We start from the raw sequence: 22,005 nt of genomic DNA on the forward strand, positions 1-22,005 counted from the left end.
TGTCAAGAGCAACTGTGTCTGAAAAAAAATCGTCCTAGATAAATAATTAAGTAGTTGAACATCTGGGCAAGTCCATATCTCTTTGGGGGGAACTGTTTTGGCCACTCCCTTTGCATTACAAATCAGGCATCCGGGGATTTTTTACAGAAAAGCACTGAAACTTGAATTTCCCTATCCATTGGACGTGGCATGCAAAATGGGTGACATAAACTGTTATCGGCTTTTATTGATACACAGGAATCACACAGAAAAATGACAAGATGATGGCGAGAAAAGAAAAAGAGAGGAAGTAAAGAAGGAGAGCAAGCTCGACTTACTGTTGGCCCTTCAGGCCCAGGCGGACCCTCCACTAACATTCCCTGAAACACACAAGCACAGAAATCATCACTTACCACAAGAGTCCCCACAACCATCTCAGGCCTCATTCATAAGTCTGTGTGCAATGATCTCACAGTGTACGGATGCACCCGCGAGCGTTTTGTACTCATCAACACTAAAGGAGGTAGTAAGTGTACATTAATACATGTCCCAACACACCTGCCTATCAACCTTTCATCTCAAAGTCTTTGCTAACTTAATGTAAATTCCTGAATGTCATTTCAGTTTTGCTTGCAATTAATCCATGGAAAAAAGGAGGATGAGTAACTACAGAGCCAGAAAGGGAAAGACGCCCTTAGGTGCTCTCCTACTTGGACAAAAGCAGAGGAAAGTACTAATGAAATGGCAGTAATGATTAATTTCTTCACACTGCCAGATTTGATATTTGATCATGCATGTGATATAAAGCCAGTTTATACATGTGTCTATCCTTTGAAATACATTAAATGAAGTTATGGAAATGCTACCATACATATTCCTCCCTATCGCTAAAAACATCTCAGTTCGTGTGGACGACTTACAAGCATCTGACCCACAGATGCATTGTCGCAGCTCTGTGGCTGTTTGTTTGCGCTTGTGGTACCATGCTGGCTTTCTGATTTGTTATGAGGACAGAAACCCACACGTTATCCAAACTTGTTTAAATTATGTGATGTTTCTCATCAATCCCCCAAAGCTGTACTCTTTGAGCATTTTCATCATACAATTACTGCAGTTGATCTTTGACACCCCCCAGGTTTTGCCTTTGTCTTGCCAGCCGTGTGTGTGTGTGTGTGTGTGTGTGTGTGATGGGAAAGGGGCTAGACCTTGAAAAAAAAAAAAAAGTGTGTATGTGTTCATGTGTGTGTGTGTGATTCCAGCTTTTTGAATGTTTACAAGAAAAAAAAAGACACCCTGGGTGGTTGGAAATGAGTCCTAGAACATGCTTACACACACACACATGCACATGCGCGCACACACGCACACACACACACACACACAGACAAACACAAACATACAGTACACACACGGCCATTTAGGAAGTGGACTTTGACACACCCTCCTTTTTGCTCTCACATATAAACATGAAGACACTCAGTCACAGAAGGATGTATACTTAGTGGAGCTCATTGACATGTGTTTGCAGTGAAACAGCTGTAGCTGCTTTAGAGATATAATTTCCTTCTGTGTCTTATGTACCTTTGCAAACGAACCAAAGGAGTTGTCCTCACCTGTATGAGTATTTGAATCAGGACTGGATGTATTCCACCAGTTTCTATTTAAAACAGCTTAGGTTTTTTGGTAGAGAGGCAAGAAAAGTCTTTCTAACTCCCTTTTGTTCTTCTTGTATTCCTTCCCTCCCTACACACTACCCACACTGTGTTAAGAGATTATTGATAATCCCTGCATGGCCGTTGTCCAAATGTTTATGCTGTAGTCCTGATGACCAGCCAGGAGCCAGGCTTTGCCCACAGATGCTATGAGACAGGTCTGGTGGGCCATGATGAGTGTGTTTGGCCTTGATTGGTGGATTGTGTTTAGATGTGGATCATACATATGTACTCGCAAATATTAACATCCCCGGACCCATGCGCGCACACGCAGCCTACATCTGTTGCTCAAGTATGTTGTTCAAATAGTGATACTCACAGGCTCAATAACAGCAGGCTCTCCCTTCTGTCCCTTCTCGGCACGAGCTCCGTCCACCTGCACACCAAACACACGGAGACACAAACATCATCAGCGGACCCTCTCCTTCAACACCCTCATCATGCTACCCGGACTGATCTTCTAGATCAGGGGTGTCAAACTCAAGTTCCCTAAGGGCCACACTAGAAAATGAGAATCACATCAAGGGCCAGACATAGAGTGTGTTGCTTTTATGTCACGGGAAAAGTCAAATATCTTTGACTGAATTATTGCATGTCTCAGATAGTCTTCTCACTTACAGTTTGAAGAAAATGCCCAAAAAACACGTTGTGAAAAGTAGGTGGGCCAAAATCTATTGTGAACCTAAATGTAGATAGGGGCCAGATTAAAATTAGCAAGGGGACGGATTTGGCCCGCGGGCCTTGAGTTTGACACGTGTGTTCTAGATCATGTCTTTGCCAGTATGTCCTTCCAAATGTTTTTCACCTGTCCATAATACTCATCGGTCTCAGCAGGCAGCACTTTGCCCTCTTTGCCGTTATAATCCAGGTCTCCGTAGCTATCATAGACATCTAAATCGCCATAGTCGGGAAGGTTCTCCTCCTTGAAGCCGTCCTCCAGATCTGCGTAGTCGCCATCGCCTTCCACGCCGCCGCCCGTTCCGGTGGCGATGGATCCCCCTGCTCCGGTTCCGGCGCTGGCCGACCCCCCTCCAGTGGCGGAAGATCCTCCCACAGAGACAGAGCCATCTCTGTCAGAACCGCCCCCGATGGTGATGGTAGAACTGCTGCTGCTGCTGCCTCCTCCACCACCAATGTGGACTGAACTGCTGCTGCTGCTGCCTCCTCCACCACTGACATGAACTGTGCTGCTGCTGCCACCGCCACCTCCGCCACCAATGTCAACGGTGCTGCTGCTGCCACCGCCTCCACCAGTTGTGTAATGGCCATCCACGTTATAGTCATATCCGTCGCTGAAGTCATCGTAGGAACTTCCTACCTATAAAATCGTAGATTTCGTTAATAGAGTGAAATTTGCAGCATTGCTTGTTTCAGTTGGAAGTAAGTGACAATGAAGAGCTCACTTCCTGTGTAAACAAATAACATACGAATGCAAGAACATTACTTTGCATTTTCTGACCTATTAAAATATACACGTAGAGCACTAAGGCTGCATCTAAGGATTCTGTTCATATTATATTCACATCAATCTGCAGATTATTATTTAAATTAAGTTTGCTCTATAAAATGTCATACTGTATAATCTCAAACTCCTAAAGCCCAAGGTTTTAACAAATAAAATACAAATGCAAGAACAGTACTTTGCATTTCTGACCTATTAAAACATACAAGGAGCGTACTAAGGCTGCAACTAAGGATTATTTTCACTATACATACATCTGCAGATTATTATTTAAAGTTTGTTTCCTCTATAACATGTCATAAAATCTCAAACTCCTAAAGCCTCAGCTGACATTTTGAAATGTCTTGTTTGATCATCAAAATAGTTGCAGATGTATTTTTTTTTTTGTCATCCACTTGTCAATTCATCGACTAATCATTTCATCTCTAAGTAAGATGTATTTTCCCAAAGCAGCAATGATTGGGGTCTCTATGAAAAAAAAATGTATTCCTTCATGGTGGCATTTTTAAATACATCCACACTGGCTTTGCTTCCCCCATGTGGATTGGTGGATTATAACATGAGGAAGGGCCCAAAGAAGCCACTGCTCATGTATCCCGCACATAAGTGCAGGTAGGCCTTGCATAGAGTACGTAACAAAGTAAAGAATAGGATTTCAAATGTTCCAAACAGCTTAATACATCTATTAGACCTACAGGTCACACCCACAACAACTAAGTGAGGCTGTCAGTGTAATGAATGGCAACGTACTGATGTCTTATTGCTGGAGATGGTTATAGAAGATCCTCCTCCGCCAGTGATGACCTGCCTTTCGATTCCGGCACCTGTACCCAAGTCAATCTTGCCCCCTGCTCCCAGATCCAGCTCCCCCCCGGTGCCGATGCTGGTGCTGGTGATGGTGACACGCCGAGAGGTGTCGGCATCGGGCGATGCCGTGGCCTCGTCGTAGTAGGTCTCGTAGTTACCGTAGGTGTCGTAGCTGTCGTAATGGCTGGTCTCCTCTCCGTTGGCGTCTCCTCCGCCAGCGGCAGTACCTGAGGAGCTGCTGGATGAGCTGGAGGATGTACCAGAGGAAGACGTGCCAGAGGATGAGCCACTGGAGATGGAGGTCAACACTTTGCCGCCGGTGGTACCAGCACCGCCCCTCACAACCTCCTCAACTTGGGTCACCACAGTGTCTCCGTCTGTCCCCTGTAAGGCACAAAGGAAATGCTTACTTTGGTGCATTTGAAACAATATGATTGTATTTACATTAAGCGAGTAAGTAAAGTTTATTCATATAGTGCTTTTCACGGATACAAAATCACAAAGTGCTTTACATAAAACATACAATATGATACATATTGAAACAAAGTGCAATTAAAATCACAAGGTAATACATAAAAATAAAGGGTCTGTTTAAAAGAGTAGGTTTTCAACGGATTTCTAAAAGAGTCCACAGAGACAGCAAGACCGTATTGGAGGAGGCAGAGTGTTCCAGAGTCTCGCTGCTATCGACTCAAAAGAACGATCACCACAGGTCCTAAGCCGGGTGTGAGAAACAGTCAAAAGATTGGACATACTGGACTTTAGGGAGCGTGCTGATAAATCAGGTTGCAGTAGTTTGCAGCCACATATGCAGGTAACTGTAGGCCTGTCACGATAACAAATTTAGCTGGACGATAAATTGGCCCAGAAATTATTGCGATAAACGATAATATTATCGTTCTGAGACCATTTTCATCTAATATAATGATAACGCCATAATAATGCAGGTAGACCTTTTCAAAGATCAATAAACTTTTATTTCTAAAGAATATTTAAAACTGGAACTGTAATATATCCACAATAAATGAACAATACTAACAAAAACAATAAGTAAAATGGACTCTCCGTCTCTGTTAATAAAAAATGCACTGGAATTAAAATCAAACACAATCAAAAACAATATATACAAATTTTCCGGCCGCAATAATTTCCATTTCAAAATTATTTTTAGTTATCATGCGATTAAGTGATTAAGTGATTTATTGCATATTGCGACAGGCCTAGGCGACTGACTGTGCAATGATCTGTATGTGAGAGTGAGAATTTTAAACTGAATTCTATATTTGACAGGGAGCCAGTGGAGAGACTGGAGAGACTTAATACATGAAGTCCATTTGTGGCAAAACGTATATTGGAGGACTACAGTACCTTGGCTTCTTTTATGGTAGTCTCAGTATCAGATGTTGAATCAAAAGGCTTGCCATCCACATCCTCATAGTACGGGTATTCATAATAGTAGCTGTCCTCCCCCGTGTTCTAAAGGAGAGAAACATGACACCAACACTGAGAGTGAATTTGACTGAGAGAGACAAAATAACTATCAGTTATTAAAAACGTGATTTCCAAACATGATCGACTGCTCTGCTGCTGCTGGGTCTAGCTGACTTATGCGCGACAGACTGGCCATCGATCAGAAGCACACAGGAATGCCTTCTGCTCGTGGAAACCTCATGCTGCATCTCCCTGTTGCAACTTGTTACGAGTGAATGACAAATTGCTTTTCCAGTGCTTTCTTAATGAATCTGTCACACATCGTTAGAGAAAACACAGGTCAGGTTTTTGTGTAACTTGCAGGCATACTGACGGGCCCCAGGGCAGGGAAAAGGTCAAGAGGAAGGACTTCCTGTCCCTCTTTTAACCCTTCTCTGACACACCTTTAATCAGCATGCAGCGTTTTGGTATTCAGTGCAGAAAAGAACACAGTGCAGGGATGCAGGCTTAGGCAGGCACCACACCATTCCTGAACATTATTAACTATCTGCATAGCCTGATAATCTTGTTCTTCCCAGTCAGCACTTTCCTCTGGCAGAGTGCAGTTCTCTTGTATAAGCCAAGAGGCTCTTTTCAGCACAGGATCCAACTAAGATCTTATTTGAGTATTACAGACAATTATGGATTAAGGGAAATTAACTTCCTTGAGTATGATCAGCTATGAGAACACTTGGTTCTTTTGCTGGTTTCTACAATGTCCTGTATGCAAAACTCCAGTAGAATTACCTTTAAGCTGCACTGTGAGCTCCAAGGTACAAAGTAAAAAGGAACATATTTTGGGCTAATATGACATTTGACTTTAAGATGGCGGCACGTATGGACGCTGCGGCCCCTCTCTGTCCCGATAGCGTGGTGTTTTCCTTTTCAATATCTTTAGTATTTTCAATATGTTTTGTCTTTAGTTTTTTTATACTGCCTTACATTTGCACTGTTTAGAATGTATTACTGTATTGTACATATTACATATTATAATTTTTTTTTTTTAGATAATTTTTTGGGGCTTTTCCCTTTATTGACAGTGGATAGACCAGAAAGGGGGAGAGAGGTGGGGGCTGACACACAGCAAAGGGCAGCAGGTCAGATTCAAACCCTGCGCCACTGCAGGACTCAGCCAACATGGGGCGAACGTTCTTACTGTGTGAGCTAGAAGTCGCCCCTACAGTCTTTTTTAATTGTATATATTACTTATCTTTTTTTTTTTTATCTTATCTGTATATATTACTTATCTTTTATATTATACTAGGAGAGAAATGTATTTTTAATTGCTCTGTATGTCTGGCACATATTGCAGAATTGACAATAAAGTTGACTTGACTTGACAGTCGATTCATTTTTTTCAATTAATCCAAAAGTTGTTGCTCTATAAAATGTCAGGAAATGGTGAAAATGGTGATCAGTGTTTTCCAAAGTCCACTATTATGTCCACAAATGTCTCATTTTGTCCACAACTCAAAGATATCAAGTTTACTGTCAAAGAGGAGGGAAGAAACTAGAAAATATTCACATTTATAAAGCTGGAATCAGAGAATTTTTTTTATTCCTCAAACCCGATTAATCGTTTATCAAAAATAGTTGGCGATTCATTTAATAGATGACAACTAATCAATTAATCTTTGCCGCTCTAAACATATTCAAATGATAAAAGGTCTGGTTACTCACATATTCATCTGTGTTGGGGTCCTGGTTCTGAGGCTGGTCGGGCACTGGCACTTCACAGTCGGGGCTGTAGTGCTCACAGTAGTCATAGGCAGCACGGTGGTCTGCTACAATCATTAGCTGCTGGATGTCTCCCTGGAAACAACAAGAAACAGGAAGTCATGAGATGCACTGGACATAGCTACAAGTCATGCATGTAAAAAAATAAAAAATAAAAAAAAGCAAACAGCGACTGAGACGGCAGTCTCACACTCGGTGACCCTTGGGGGGAAATGAAAGCACATAAACAAATAAAGATGAGGGAGAACATCTGCGAGCAGCATTATCACACGCAGAACAGGCAGTCCTGAAACTAGGTCAAGCCAGGGGAATCTAAGGCTGACTAAACGATGAACAACTTTGTCCCGAGTTCAAGATTGTCGTTTTGCATCAGAGCTGAGCACCGGAGTGTGAGACAAAAAGCTTACAGCAAACAGAGTTACAAGAGAACAACTGAGACTTCATGTAGCTGGAGGGGGGAGGGGGAGGGAACAGACAAACACAGGCTCACATTAGGGCTGTGCAATTAATCTAAATTGTAATCGCGATTACAATTTCAGCTCCTAATGATCACAAAAACAGAATAATCGAACAACTGTTTTGCACGTTACGTAAACTCTTATTTTGTGTTGTGTTCTGAATGAAAGGTCAAATGGGGAAAGTATTAAGGGGAATTTCACGATTCAAGGTGTTTTCACTGTTGATTTGTTTAACTTTGAAGTTCAATAATTGCAACATCTTTCAAAAAAGTCAACGAGTAATCGCGCTAATTAATCGTGATTTCAATATTGACCAAAATAATCGTGATTACGATGTTTTACATAATCGAGCAGCCCTAGCTCGCACACACACACACACACACACACACACACACACACACACACACAAGATGATAGATTTTGAAGAGCGTACATTAGCCCTGCCCTAGATCTGAGGACATGAGCGATTTTGCCTTTGAGCTGATTGTGTAAGATAAACGGATCAACTTAGCATGAGTGACATGGAGAACATGAGCAGACCTGCAGTTCAGGTAGCTGACCTGAGCCATCAGTGTGTGCATATACTAAGTTGTTGAGGTGCAGGGGGGGTGGGGGTGGGGAGAGATAGTAGCAGACGTGAGAGATTTAAAGAAAGAGAGATGGAGAATGAAACAGAGATTGATAGAAAAAGAGCAAGAGAGAACAAGAGGGAAAAGAGAAAAGGCTCAGAAGGATCCCCGGGCTACATAGGGAGTTGGGTGTGTGTGTTTGCCACATGTTTCTGAACAGAATGCATATGAAACCAAAAACGCTGTCCTGATCACACTTCCAAATGCAGTGAAGTCATTCCACATCAAGCAAATACAATGCCAACGTAGCTGAAACAAATTTGGTTTCGGGGGGGGGGGAGGGTATGAGAATCACATTGTGACGCAACTATGGGAACAGACCGCCACAGAAGATGGAGTGTTTTTGATTATGTCCAATTGCTGAAAATCTGAAACCTCTCAACATGTCTTTCCAGCTGAAATTCTCCTCAGATAGCTGTCTTTTCTGACAAACATAAATTGATTGCATTTGTGGTCTAACCAGTGACAGTTCATTGAGGAGCACCAGTCCAACTTCTACACTCGAACATTCCACACAGAACTCCCTCTCTCCTGGATCCTTTAGTAACTCTTGCAAAACACTCCACGAGATGATGTTTCCTGCTCCGGCCTTGGCTTGTGCTTGGGCTAATGGTGGATGCAGGAAAACAAATCACAAAACTTTCTCCAAGACAGAAAAATTGGAGTAGCCATTACACTACTATCCCAGCTATGAACTGGGAGCTCCCAGGAAACTTTCAAATGGCTACCTCCGTACCATTTGTCTAAAGTCGGGATCTGTAAGGAGCCTATACTTGGTATCAGTCTGACAGTCAGTCTTTCCCTTATCCTGGCAGGACTGTGTGTAACAGCTGCACAGAAAGGGGGTGATGGGAATTCAGAGTGTTTAAAATGAGGTCACATTCAATGAGGAATAAGCCCTCTGTTCAACAAAACAACCCTGACGTCTGGAACATCGCAACTGCTTTCCTATTCATAATATGCCATTTTTCTGCTTTCCTTTTTCTTTTCCTCCACACTCCTCTTTCTCCATCTCCCAGAGCAGCCAAAGGAATGTCAGGGTAGATCTGGACCACAAGAGGTGTGATCCTAATTGTAAAAAGTTGAGAAAATGAACCATACACCTAGGCATTAATGAGAACATCCTCACAGCACTGAGAGAGCATCATGGCAGAATGAGTTTAATGATGTGTGACAGGAATATATATATCCTCTGCATTAAACTCTTAACTAATCAGGAGCAGTGACTCCAGTTGTAATGCCAGTGCCTACCTCAAGGACAATGGCCTTGCATGTCTTTATGGTGAGAGGAAACCCACGTGAACACAGGGAAAACATGCAAATTCCACACAGCAATGCCCAGCCATAACGGGGGATTTAACCCATTGCTCAGCAGTGCCTACTTGACCACTGAGCTACCGTGCCGCCGAAAGAGGTGTGTGCATGCCTAGTTATAAGGATCGTATTGAGGCTGCAAAGGCTGATGGCTGCTTTTGATTGTACTAACTCGGTAGCCAAAGGCATATGAGAGGGGGGAAAGGATGAGAAGAAGCTGGATAGGGAATGGGGCCTGAGCTGAGCTGTGCTCATGCGTGTTGGACCATTCAGCACAAACAGTTCCAGCCGTCTGAAGTTTTATTCTGTGTTAAAAGTTCTGGACAAAAAAGGGAGGCCAGGCACTGAGCACTGCACAAAACCAAATGCAGATGGATCGGCAAAGAAAATCAACAAACTATTTTTCACTTAGAGGGACATTCTAGCAACGTAACATTGCACTAAGCTTAAGTCTGGAGAATGGTGAAAGACATAAGAATGGTCAAAACAAAATCACTTCTAGTCCTTAGAATAGGTGAGGCTCCAAAACACTGGATCCTACAATTCCCATAATGCAACTTCATTAAATCTTCATTAGGCCCTCCGTGCCTTGTAAATGCAGACATCTATCAACCTTAACACCAGTTTGTAATGCAAACCTGTTGTGAACTCATGGACTCCAAGCTCAATCCCAGATGACCCTGATGACATCACAATGACATCATCAGGGGTTATTTTCTCAGATTTGACAAAGCTCCCCCAGTGCTACAGAAAACATAATACCCCTTTAATTGTTAGCCACAGTTGTATACAAATAAATAGATATAATAATTATGTATAATTATTTGGAAGGGACATCTGATTTTGATCAGATATAAACAATGATGAACTATATGTAAAATGGTCTGTATGTGACAGGCTTACGTCACAAAAATATGCTTACCTATTTTCTTTTCACCCTCCATCTTTACACAGAATTTATTTCTGTGTTAATATAAAAAAAAGGCATACGGTGCATTTGCTCCCATGAAACTGCACACCTTCACAGTGAACCTATTGTCAAAGTCTTGATCCACTGTGACAACCACTAAAGCTGGTTCTGATTTCCTTTCTTTGAGCCAGAGCTGCTCTTTTCACCACACGTCGCTCTACAGATTCTGGTGCCAAACGTTATATAAGCTGATGTTTTACAGATGTAGGAAAGCAGTAAATATTCCTATACTGTACTCCAGCTGTATGCTAATGCCAAATTTCCCATTTAGTATTCTGGCGCTAAATAGTCAACTCCGTCCAGAAGCCCATTAAAGAATGAGATATTTACTCCATTCCTGTACATGGAGGCAACTTCTCTATATTTTGATGACAGGGGACCGCACTGCAAGTACTGTATGTGCAGACTCAGGGATTCAGAATGTGATAACGCTAATTGGTTTAACCCAACACTTAAAAAGAACACAATATTATAGCTTATTCCTCACTTCAAGTCACATCAGCGGAAGCTGATGCATGACACAAAACCAGAGTAAAATATATGTGAAATGATTAATATACAGCAACGCATGCACACACAGACACGCAAGAACCACCAATCCCACACCCAAACAGAGCACACCAAAGGAGAAAAAATGGAATTATACAAATCACACCCAAACCTCTTGGGGGGGACCATAAAAGACATGCAATCAGCTTTCATTTTTGAGAGGGGACAGCGACATTTTTCACTCTGGAGCATCATGTGGTACATCAGAGTGGTGCTTAAGGCAGACATTTCAGACAATAACAGGGTTGCTGCTGTCAGCATCTCCCTGGACTCAGCTGAAATATGACTCCTCTCCTGGCCAATGCTCTGGTGGAAAAGCCATTGCCTGTGGCTGAGGGCGACGGTCGATCTCACTTCACATGCTTTGTGTTAAAGAAACTTCTGAGGACACTTGCATGCACACACAAAACATACACATGAAATCCATAAGTGATTACAGGGCTGCAGTTTACGAGATTAGATTGCAGAAAGTGGAACAAAGGCTGAACAATAACACTTAAGATTGTTGAGATTCATCTATTCTTTTTGTATTTTATTTATACAAATGTTGCATCAACTTTTTTGGCTTTCGTTCCCGAACCTCACCCTGTTTGGCCCACACACATGAAGCCCAGCTGGGTGTTCTGGTTGTGTCCAGGTGGGGGCAGGAGAGTGCTCTAGTGAGCACGAAGCCAAACATTTGTCTCCATCTGAACCTGACCCACAATCATCCAGGGTGGACCGAGTTCATTGTGTTCCCCGCTTCTGAATCTGGTATGATGCATGGCATGGAAAGCAACATCGCTGCGGTTTCAAAATCGTCACGACAAAATGGACAGCTAATGAATGGGGTACATTATTGCTACACAAGCGTCTTAAATGTCACAGAACGAACTTCATGCATATATGCTCTCTTCCTCTCTTTCTTACACAAACACATATACTTTATGCATGAGGTGAAGGGAGTCCAACAAAGGCTTATTTCGATTAGAGTATGGTCCTGAGATGTTGCCAGGCGACCCCCTGCTGATCAGTTTAAGGGGGCTTGCACTTTCTTGGCTTAGAGCAGCATAGCATAAAATTAAACAGCACAAACCAATGCTCCTTATACCTTCATATCCCCAGGGACACCTGATAATGGCTGTGTTTACCTTTTAAGCCTCACACAACGCTAAGACAACAGCTTAAAGGAGAAAAACTCAAGTCTAGTTTCTCTCATTCTCATTTTTCTGGATTATATGTCAGCAAAGGAAAAAATGGGTAGGAGGGCCCCACGGAGCAGGATAAGACTCTGGGAGGTCCACGCTCTGGCTGCATTTTAAGGCGAGCTACTTTCACAACCTAATTACACAGTCACCCCTGAGCTCTGAGCCAGGCCTAGGTCCCAATGCCAGCCCACACCAGCACACTCGGCAGTCCCACCGCCTGGGCAAACTCCAACCTGACCGCAAAAACCAAACAACACGTTGCAGAGGTCAGCCCGCCGCACAGAGGCCATTAATCAGCATGGACACACACACACAAATTGCACATGTACACATAAAACCAACTAGATATGCATTGTCTACATGGCTGTGTAAGTACATACATGCAAACATACACACACAAACAAATCTACAGAATTCAGCTTTTACCAGACATCAAGTACAGTTTCAACCACATACACTTTCCCCTCCAGACTGTAGCTCATTCCCATCGCTCAGAGCAGCTGCCAAGAGCAACAGGCCTGTCTGCCACCCCACTTATCTACCGCACAGGCCCTTAACCATTCCCCCACCTCTCTGCCACTGTTCTGTTTTTTTGGATTGCATCTAGGCCTCACCATCATTTCAATCCTCAGCTTCCCAGCCCCCATCACACTCCCTACTGTATAAGATTTTAATGCTACGTCTCTGAGCACTATGGGAAGCCATATTCACATTTCCTGTTCATTTGGGGTGGGGGAAACCAAAGCAGCTCGCCTCATCTAACAGACGTAGATTCTGAGTGTTTGGCTTGGCCATTTGCTGAAATCTACATAAAAAAAAGTGCTGAGGGCACACTTCAGGCCTTGCTGACACAGTAAAGGAATAACAGAGGGAATACGGGGGTGAAAGACAAACATCTGACATGAGTTAGGGAAATTCTCTTAATTATCCATGGTGGAAACTCCATCTTCCCCGGGGCTACTGAAGTCTACGTCCCATTCCTCAGCCTGAAATGTATAGAGGTAGTGTGTTCTGACAGTGAAGCATGACCTATACCTTGGACAAGATAATGCAGACAAAGGGACTACAGTAATGTAAATGTAATAAATATGGATTTAATATTGTTTACTTTGGAAAAAACGTGTTGGGTGTTTTAAGGTACATAGTTGACTACAACGCTATGCCACAATATACCATTCAAAAGTGACATTATGGTTTCATTATAACACAGTGAAATACACAGCGGTAAATTCTCTACTTTAATCTGTAATAATTCATTATAATCTGGATCACAACATCTGGATTACTGTATGCATAAATCCAGCTGGGACAGATTGCAGTTGCCAGTTTCCCCCACTGACTTGATTTTCTTTGGGAAAACTTGCAGTTTGACAGATAAAAAACATATACATTTGCACTCGACATTGCAGCAAAATACACAAAGTAATCAGTTAATTATGTACGCCTAGCTAAACCTAATACAGTCTAATACAACAGTACTGCAATAAATGCTACCTTCAGGAAGACTATAATGTTCAGTTGTTGTAAAAGCAGTTTTAGAAAGGTGTTAATTCAACTTTATGATCATTTTGGAGGCTATAGTTTGTGGTGCTGTTCATTGTATTACGTTGTGCGGGTGTTTGTATTATTTTGTCCATCCCATTTATATCAATGACCTATATGCCTAATAAACTGGCAACTGAGTGTAAGATAACTGAGGTGGATTCGCAGCACCTTGCTGTTCGCTGTATGTAAATCAACCATGATTGGTGGTTCAAAGCTGCCAAGGACTAACTTGTGGCCACACCTCTGAATAGGCATTTATTGATCTAATCTCAATGCATTCGCAACAATTTCACACTCAATTTATTAGCAGCGCTTTTCAGACCTGTTCACGTGAGATCAGATTTTAGTGCTTTGTGAAAAAAAAAAAAGCTAAACTATAGTATGCCCCCCTTCATATTTCTGCACCAGACCAATCAAGAAGACCCAAGCAGGGCATCACATTTCCAGGTCTCTTCTAATAGGGGTCCATTAAAGAAGCCATTATCTATCAATTGCTCATCCAAGATAGACCTGATAATCAAAGAGGCTAGGTACATTTGTGAATATTGTTGAACTGTGGAGCCACTTATTCAGAAGCTTTACTAGAGCACTGTGTAGCTAATAACAAATAATAAAACAGATGACCATGTAAAAGTCAGTGGGGTCAACCTCTCTGCAAATAGTCAAGATGTAAATCAGGAGAGCCTCTACAAGTGAATACATATTTACCTTAGATGACTGGAACATGTGAACTGTAAATAAGGAGTGCTGAGTGAAGTGCAGGAAAAGAAGAAGAAAAGTCCTGTGCCAGAGATGGAAACAGGATGTGTAAAACTCATCACAATATTAAAGCTCTTAACAAGCATCAAGCTCATGTGTTGCATGTCTTTACTACTTTTTCCTGGCTCTGGTTGCACCATGGGAGCCACACAACTCGCTTCATCCCAGCCCTATTAAAGGCCTCCCAACCCTTTGCGCTGCTCCCCTTACTCTTATCATATTGTCTTTAACTCCCCCACTCATTCCATCTCTAATCTTTTATTTCAATATCTTTACCTCAATCCTCCTTTTCCGAAGAACATCACGCTTCCCTACCTATCCTCCCCAACTTGTCACCCCCCCACCCACACACATGCCCGTCCACCCCCGACCCTCCCCCTTGTTCCGACCATCAGCCTGGGACAGCCTATCAGCGGATACCAAGGAAACCTCTGGATGATGTCATGTGGTATGGTTGCTGTTCCAAGACTGACATCAGCGGGGAGAGAGCTCCTCATTCTTTCCAGAGAATGGCCCAAAGGTTTTGGCTCCACTACCCGAACCTACTGCTCCAGCTTCCCCGCTCCTCCACACTCTCAATTTTCGAACATCTTGTTCTTCTGATCTACTCTGCTCCAACTCCCTAATATGCCAAATTGATGTCTCTCTGTGACAAAAACTACACTATATGATCGCCCACATTCATACTGGACTCAGATGCTTTCGCTCTGTCCAGACTGCAACAATGGAGGCCAGACAACAACTTTTGTGTTTGCACAGCTCCGCCTCGGCTACTTCGATTCACTCAAGTCCCTTGTGGACCCCTCTGAGTGAGGCCAAGCGGTCCATCTGTCCCGTTTGTGTTCCCTCGAACCAACCACAGCCATTTATTTCACTGAATGCTTCTTAGAACCCAGGGATCGGCATTAAATTATCTCTGGTTTTTCTTGGCACACTAACAGAAAAAAAACAACTGTGAACAGTGAACACGGAAATCAAGGGACACATTCTGCGGATGGACTATGTCATGCAAGGTCCTAAATTCTGAACAACAGAGATTAAAACACACTGGGAATACACACATGCTTTCAACAGCCATAACCCTACAGTCACGAAAAGTCATTAGCCGGACTTTACTTAAGATAATGGTTCTTAATGACAGATTTGAACATGTGCATTACAGTCATTACAAGGGAGTAATTACTATTTCATTTGCAACAGATGAGCATTGATTAGCAGGTAAAATACCTGTCTTCTGATATAATCATCACCTTAATTACCTTCATAGTCTTTACTGGCACACGCTACAGCACTCTTATGCAAGCTACCAAGGAAAAAAAATAACATTATGGTACTTATAGAGGGTAGACGCTGTCTCTGTGACCGCAATAACCATGTTAGAAACCAAACCACAAACCACCTCAGCATAGAGTAAGTAGTACTTGCCGCCTGACTGCTGTATGTAAAGAAAGGGAAGAGGAAAAAAAGACACACTGTTCACTTTAACTCAAAGGTTTTAAAAAATCAGATTACCGTACCTGTCCCTCCTCAAGTCTGTATGCAAATAATATTTATTTATTATGTCTTCTTTTTCGGGGAAATTCTTTCTTAGCAGTCATCCTTATGATGCAAGGGAATATATTGTGACTCCAAAGAAAAACTTTCGAGAAATCAAATCAATGCTGTCAAAAACAGCTCTCTCAAATTGACAGTTCAAAAGGTGTTTTTGCTCTGTCTTATTATTTCCCCTTTTACATGATGTTTTTCTAAAGAGGTTGACTGGAAATCGTAGACTTTAAAAGTCAGCTGAATTAATTGGCCTCCAGGTGAAATCGCATACGTTTCTTTGTTGGGTTTTTTATGCTCACCACCTCTTGGTGGTAACTGACTCTGGCAAAAGTCAACACAGGATCAGACTAAACTACAGAGGGGAGAAGGGAGTAAGAGGAGGAAGGGAGCGCGGCCTGAGCATAATTTGGAAACTATGTGGCATATTTTCCGTTTTCTGCACACACTGGAGCCTGTCCTGTCTCCCAACGGGCAGACACACAGCAGGAGGGCTTTAAACATCTCACACAAAATATCTGTCTGTTCCCACGGTAACCATTGGACTGTTACCGCAGCTTTGATTGCTGGCGAAGATTTAAATTGTTCCTGTATCACCCCAATCTCATGACGAGTACGCTACGGGCAATAGTAAAAATTACAGCAGAATTACAACTGTACTGGATAAATGCAGTCATCCTGTTGCCAACTGGAGGAATTTACTAGTGGCCATTAGGGCTTAGGCTAAATAATAGCTATAACACATACACACAAACACACACCAAAAACATCTGTATGTATGCCTCATTAAATAGTTTGAGTCAACAAGTTCACTGTTGTGTGAATGTGAACATAATCCCTGTAATATAAAACAGTGTTGTACTTCCCTGCTTCACTCATGAACCATATCTAACACTGCTATGGAAATAAATGCTTACATATACAGTACAGTGCTGTACGTACTGTCTTTCTTGAAATGTAGCTTTGGTTGCGAGGCTGTGATTAATGGTTTTGACTGAGGGAAAGAAATTAAGTTTTGGTGTTATATCCCATCATATATCTATCTCCCCTATGGCTTGGCAACTTTAGGGATTTTGGGGGAGTGATGTCATATTTCATTTTTTCTTTTTTTTTGTCTGTTCTCGCTGAGTAGCAGTGAGGTCAAAGGTCAGCTGGCTCAGCATAAGTCACATCAGTCAGCTTCTGTTACTAATTATTATTGAGGGCCTCAGCCTCACAGACTAATCCCCCTTTAAACAAGCGCAACTCTGACGGGACAAAGACAACACTATTCCTTGTGCCTTGTGCCTCCCTGTGTGCCTTTTTTGTGTGTGTGTGTGTGTGTGTGTGTGTGTGTGTGTGTGTGTGTGTGTGTGTGTGTGTGTGTGTGTGTGTGTGTGTGTGTCCCTCACAGGGGTCATGTTTAAGAGCCACAGATATCCACACAAAAGCCTGTTTAAGGCACTATCGAAACAAACTCTGATTCTTCACAGTAGGTAAAGACAAAAAGGTATTTCATATAATGATGCACATCCGGTATCTCTATCTAGTTTATAAACCCAAAAAAGGCTTCCTTTCACTAGTCAGATTAACATCCATCTTTCATCTCCAGACACAAAGCTTTTCCAAAGATAAAAAAGGAAAGGAAGAAGTAAAGCCCTCATTCTAATAATGAAAACCTGTCACCGCTTGTTAAAAACCTCTGTAATCAAAAATGGTGCAGCCAATTCAGGGAAACAGTTCAAACATGAAACCACAAACAGAAATATAACAGTTTGACTGGTAGGTTTTAACTGCTTGGTATCCACAATGAGGCGAAACTTTAAAACATCAACAACAGATGCAGAGTTGGACGGCAAAGAAATGCGGCACGGTTGGAACGGAACAGAATCAGGCGACTTTGTGTTTTTGTGTGGAAGTAGTGGAATATATGGCACCTTAAATTAAATTTGATTTGCGATTGTGTGAGTGCGTGACAGAGGTCGGGGAGTAAGAAGCTGGGGGTTCCACGAGCTAAATCCACACATATATAGAGGATGCGGTCGCGACCACAGTCCCCACTCCGGGCGCCATGACACGCAGAATGGGGATTGGGGATGGATGACGATGACCACCAGCTGCACCACGGCCACATGTGTCTGTACTGTATTTAGAATGGAGAATCATTTTCTTTTATCTCATTTGCCTAAGGATTTTAAATCAAAGTCAAGTTGGCCTGAGTATCGTCCACAGAAAGGACTGTTGTACTTACTGATGTACTTACTTACTTACTAAACTCGATTAGTACAGCCTTGAAAATAGCATCTAACAGCAGATGCAAAAAAAAGCATCAGTTTTCAAAACTACAAATCAATTCATTCATACCACTTTGGCACAATCAATTCACACACACGTACCAAATGGAAGTAGTTGAGTGGAAAACTAGTGTGCATCTGGTAAAAATGACACTGACTCAACATACACACAGTTCTAAATAGTGCAATAATAGAATGTAGATTAGGAGTTTGAGTATAATGCTTACCTCAAAGACTTCTTCATCAAGTATTCTAGTTCCAAATACTACAATTCCCTTGGTATCGATGAGGGGGTTGGGGCTTCGGAGCAGCTTCTGGGTGGTCTTCTTTTTACAGTCCAGAATGAGGGTGATGGTCTGCTTGTGCACACTGATGGCCACTCGATGCCATCTGGAAGGGAAGGTGAAGTTAATTCACACACTTACTGGGTTACATGCTGCCCACTTACACGCTACTAAAGGCACTATTAAAAGCCCCTTTTGTGTTTGGCTTCTCGTTCAAATTCAAATATTTCCCATAGACCTTTTTCGCGGCAGACATGTTGACGTGTCATAGTAGGAAAAGCACAGGTGTATTTAAAACCATTCAGGATGGCTGCATTCCACTTAGGAGAGGCCCTGGTGTTGTGCATGCTGACTCACTGAAATAGCTTACTGGGACACTTGATGGAATTGGGCCATCGTTAAGATTATCAATTTAAGCTGTGCTTTTCCTACTATGACAAGTCAAAACGTCTGCTGTGAAAAAGGTCCATTGTGTTTTTTTTTTTGTGGTGACACAAACACAATTCTACACTGCGCCTGCAAGCAGAAGATCCACATTTGAAGACACTGCAAATCCACGTTAAGTGTAAGGGAACAAATGAACAATATGACAAAGAAACAGTGACAAGGCTGCATGTCACAAACAAATCTGTTGCAAAAGGGACACCTGGGCCAGGTGCTGCTTAACAAATTAAACCAGCATCAAAGCCTAACACATCCATCTGGACTCTGATTAGAGGGAAAGATGCATTAACAAAATGCAGAATCTAATATGCGTTTATATGAGTGTACTGTACAACTGCTGGATGTTCATCGAGCCGTAAGCAAGTGCACCTACTTTCCGTCAGCTAGGTTGACTCCTCTGAAGAGGGGGTAGTCCTCAGGGCTGGGTTTGCCTGTGTGGTCCTCGTACAGGAACACTGGAGAGCGGCCCACTTCCAGTCCGAGCTGCTGGATGCCTTGTTCATTGTACAAAGACAACAGGAAGGACTGGCTGCCCTTCTTAGGCTTCACTGTAGCCATAATGGAAAAGTCCTCTGGGAACACATCACCTGGCAGGACGAATGGCGGGTTGGACAGAAGGAGAAAAGTTTTGGAGAGTTATAAGTAGCAGGAACGATTCATCATCATAAGAGGAATGATATTCTATGTTTGTGTCCAGGATGTTGTAACCGTATTATTATTTCAGGAGACAGACTGTGCTCTTCTTCGGTGTCAAGAGGGAGTATGAAAATTATTACTTTTTAATTCTAATGAAAAGAAAAGTTACAAAAACAGACACTTTAGATTGGAAGAATTGGGAAGATGGGATTTGAGCACCGAAAGAAAACACCGGTGATTTGTAACAGGATAGGATTCATCTGAAAGGGATGGCTGGCAGAAGAGAGGAAAAAAACTAAACGTTAGAAGCAGAAGTGCAAAGTCGAGAATTTCCAGCGCAGCACAGGATGAGAAGCATAACGACAAAAGCATGTGATCCTGGGAGACTTTGTCGAACTATCCTTCAGAACCCTCCACTCCGCCTCTCTTCTCCCGCAGCTGATTGATCCAACAGACACTGAGACGCTCCAGCAGAGAACTGGAGATGGGGAAATGGGGAAAAAAAAAAAAAAAAAAAAGAGCTGGTATGGAAATGGAAATACCAATAATAATCTGGTATTTAAACACATAAAAGTTGCAGGAACAGACATAAAAAGGATGTGTTTGCCTCCATCTGCATGGTTCCACTGTGCGGCCTCAACTATTTCCTCTATTTTGCTAAAGTGTGGGGCACATCTGCCAGACAGATTCAGGACCCCAGAAAGAGGGCGGCCTTTCCAACTACCCGAGGAGTCTGGTGCTCACTAATGTCGAGGTCAGACTACACTTTTTGATCTTTTAGTTTGAAAAAAAAATAAAAAATAACACAAAGGCAATCTGGCTACTTTATTAAAACCACTACTGTTGAGAAAAAACAGCTAGCGGGATTATATTTAACATACTGTAAGCAAAAAAAAAAATGCTTGGATTCCAGTAGCAGATCTTTGCTCTTCAGTATGCAGAGCAGAGATTTCCAGACGGCCGGAAAAGAGGGGCAGGGTTTGTGGTTGCAGTGGTTTTGTAGCACCTTGTGCAGCCATCAAACCCCCTTACTCTGTCACCACTTACAGAATAGAAGGAAAACGCGATGTTGGACTGAGCCAATCGGAGGCTGTGGACAAAAAGAAGTCCCAGAGGGAATACGGTGTGGAAACCTGAAGTGAGGAAGAGATAGTGGAAAAGGAAAGAAGAAAAAGAGAAAAGAGACGCTTCACCACCAAGTTTAAATTGGCCCCATCATCCATTCACTTTATTCTTACTTTTTTCATTGTCTTTCACCCAGTCAGCATCTGGGTTCCTGTCTTGTCTTCCTGCATTTTTCTATGATTCCTCCATTAATGCCAGGCATCAAATCACATCATGCGGAGAGCACATGCCTTGGCAGTGTGCTCCCTCAGGAATTCAGCTTGGCATCATATGAGAAAGATTGCTTTAATTGACAGATGCTTCGACAGGATGGTGTAAGGCAGACATCGAGAGAGGGCGGCGAGCACAAGAAAGAAGGAGAAGAGACAAATAACCCTTCATCGTATGGATGAGTTTGGTAACAGATAGATACATGAAGACTTAAGCGGGCAGGAAATTATGAAATTAAAGAGTTATGATGCGAAAAAGGACGCTGGGAAAAATCAGAGAAAAGAAACCACATGCAGGAAAGTTTGTCAATGCATCCTGTTGCATGAGCCACGTCTGTCGCAGAGACAATGACTCAGCGCTGGCTCAGGACAGGCTGTTTGTGTCGAGGTCAAGGGTCAGCTGTGTGGCGAAAGGGACACCATGGCATAGAAGAAGAGGGAGCGGGGGGAGCAAAGAAATGAGAATGACTCATTTTCAAATTCAAAGTACTCTTTTTTTGGAGGGCAAAAATTGAGAATTAATCTGACTCTGAATTGAATTGTAGTAGCATTTACTTCTCATTTGTACATCCGTGTTTGTGTGTTCCGTGTCCTGCCCCCACTGAGAGGGCATTCAGAAAAGCTCGGGTTTCTTTTGGAATGTGTCTCTGAAACCGCTACTTCGGGCCACCAGATGAGAGATACTTCATTCCTCATTTAGTGTGTGTATGTGTGTGTGGACATGGTGGGAATGGAAAGTCTGTGATGCCAGAAGTCCTGAGAGTTTACACTGGCAGCACCATCATCAGTGTAAAAAGGTCTGGGAAAGTCAAAGACTCAAAGACAAGCCCAGACAGGCAACCACACGCGACCCAACAATTTCCTCCAGATTAAATAACCAATGAAAGTTGCTTTTTATATTTTTGATAAAATAT

The 22,005-nt window shown here is 42.5% G+C and overlaps 1 protein-coding gene across 1 annotated transcript in view; it reads right to left on the reverse strand.

Annotated features, from left to right (window-relative positions):
- The window catches only part of col5a1 (procollagen, type V, alpha 1), an 83,663-nt gene that overhangs the window by 38,035 nt on the left and 23,623 nt on the right, over positions 1-22,005 (reverse strand). The window contains 8 exon segments of the mRNA XM_039779366.1: positions 318-359; positions 2,008-2,064; positions 2,494-3,006; positions 3,901-4,341; positions 5,326-5,433; positions 7,108-7,239; positions 18,621-18,783; positions 19,495-19,708. Of these exon segments, the coding sequence (XP_039635300.1) occupies positions 318-359; positions 2,008-2,064; positions 2,494-3,006; positions 3,901-4,341; positions 5,326-5,433; positions 7,108-7,239; positions 18,621-18,783; positions 19,495-19,708 (1,670 nt within the window).

This window comes from Perca fluviatilis, chromosome 17 (genome assembly GCF_010015445.1).
Source record: "Perca fluviatilis chromosome 17, GENO_Pfluv_1.0, whole genome shotgun sequence".
Classification (NCBI taxonomy): Eukaryota; Metazoa; Chordata; class Actinopteri; order Perciformes; family Percidae; genus Perca; species Perca fluviatilis.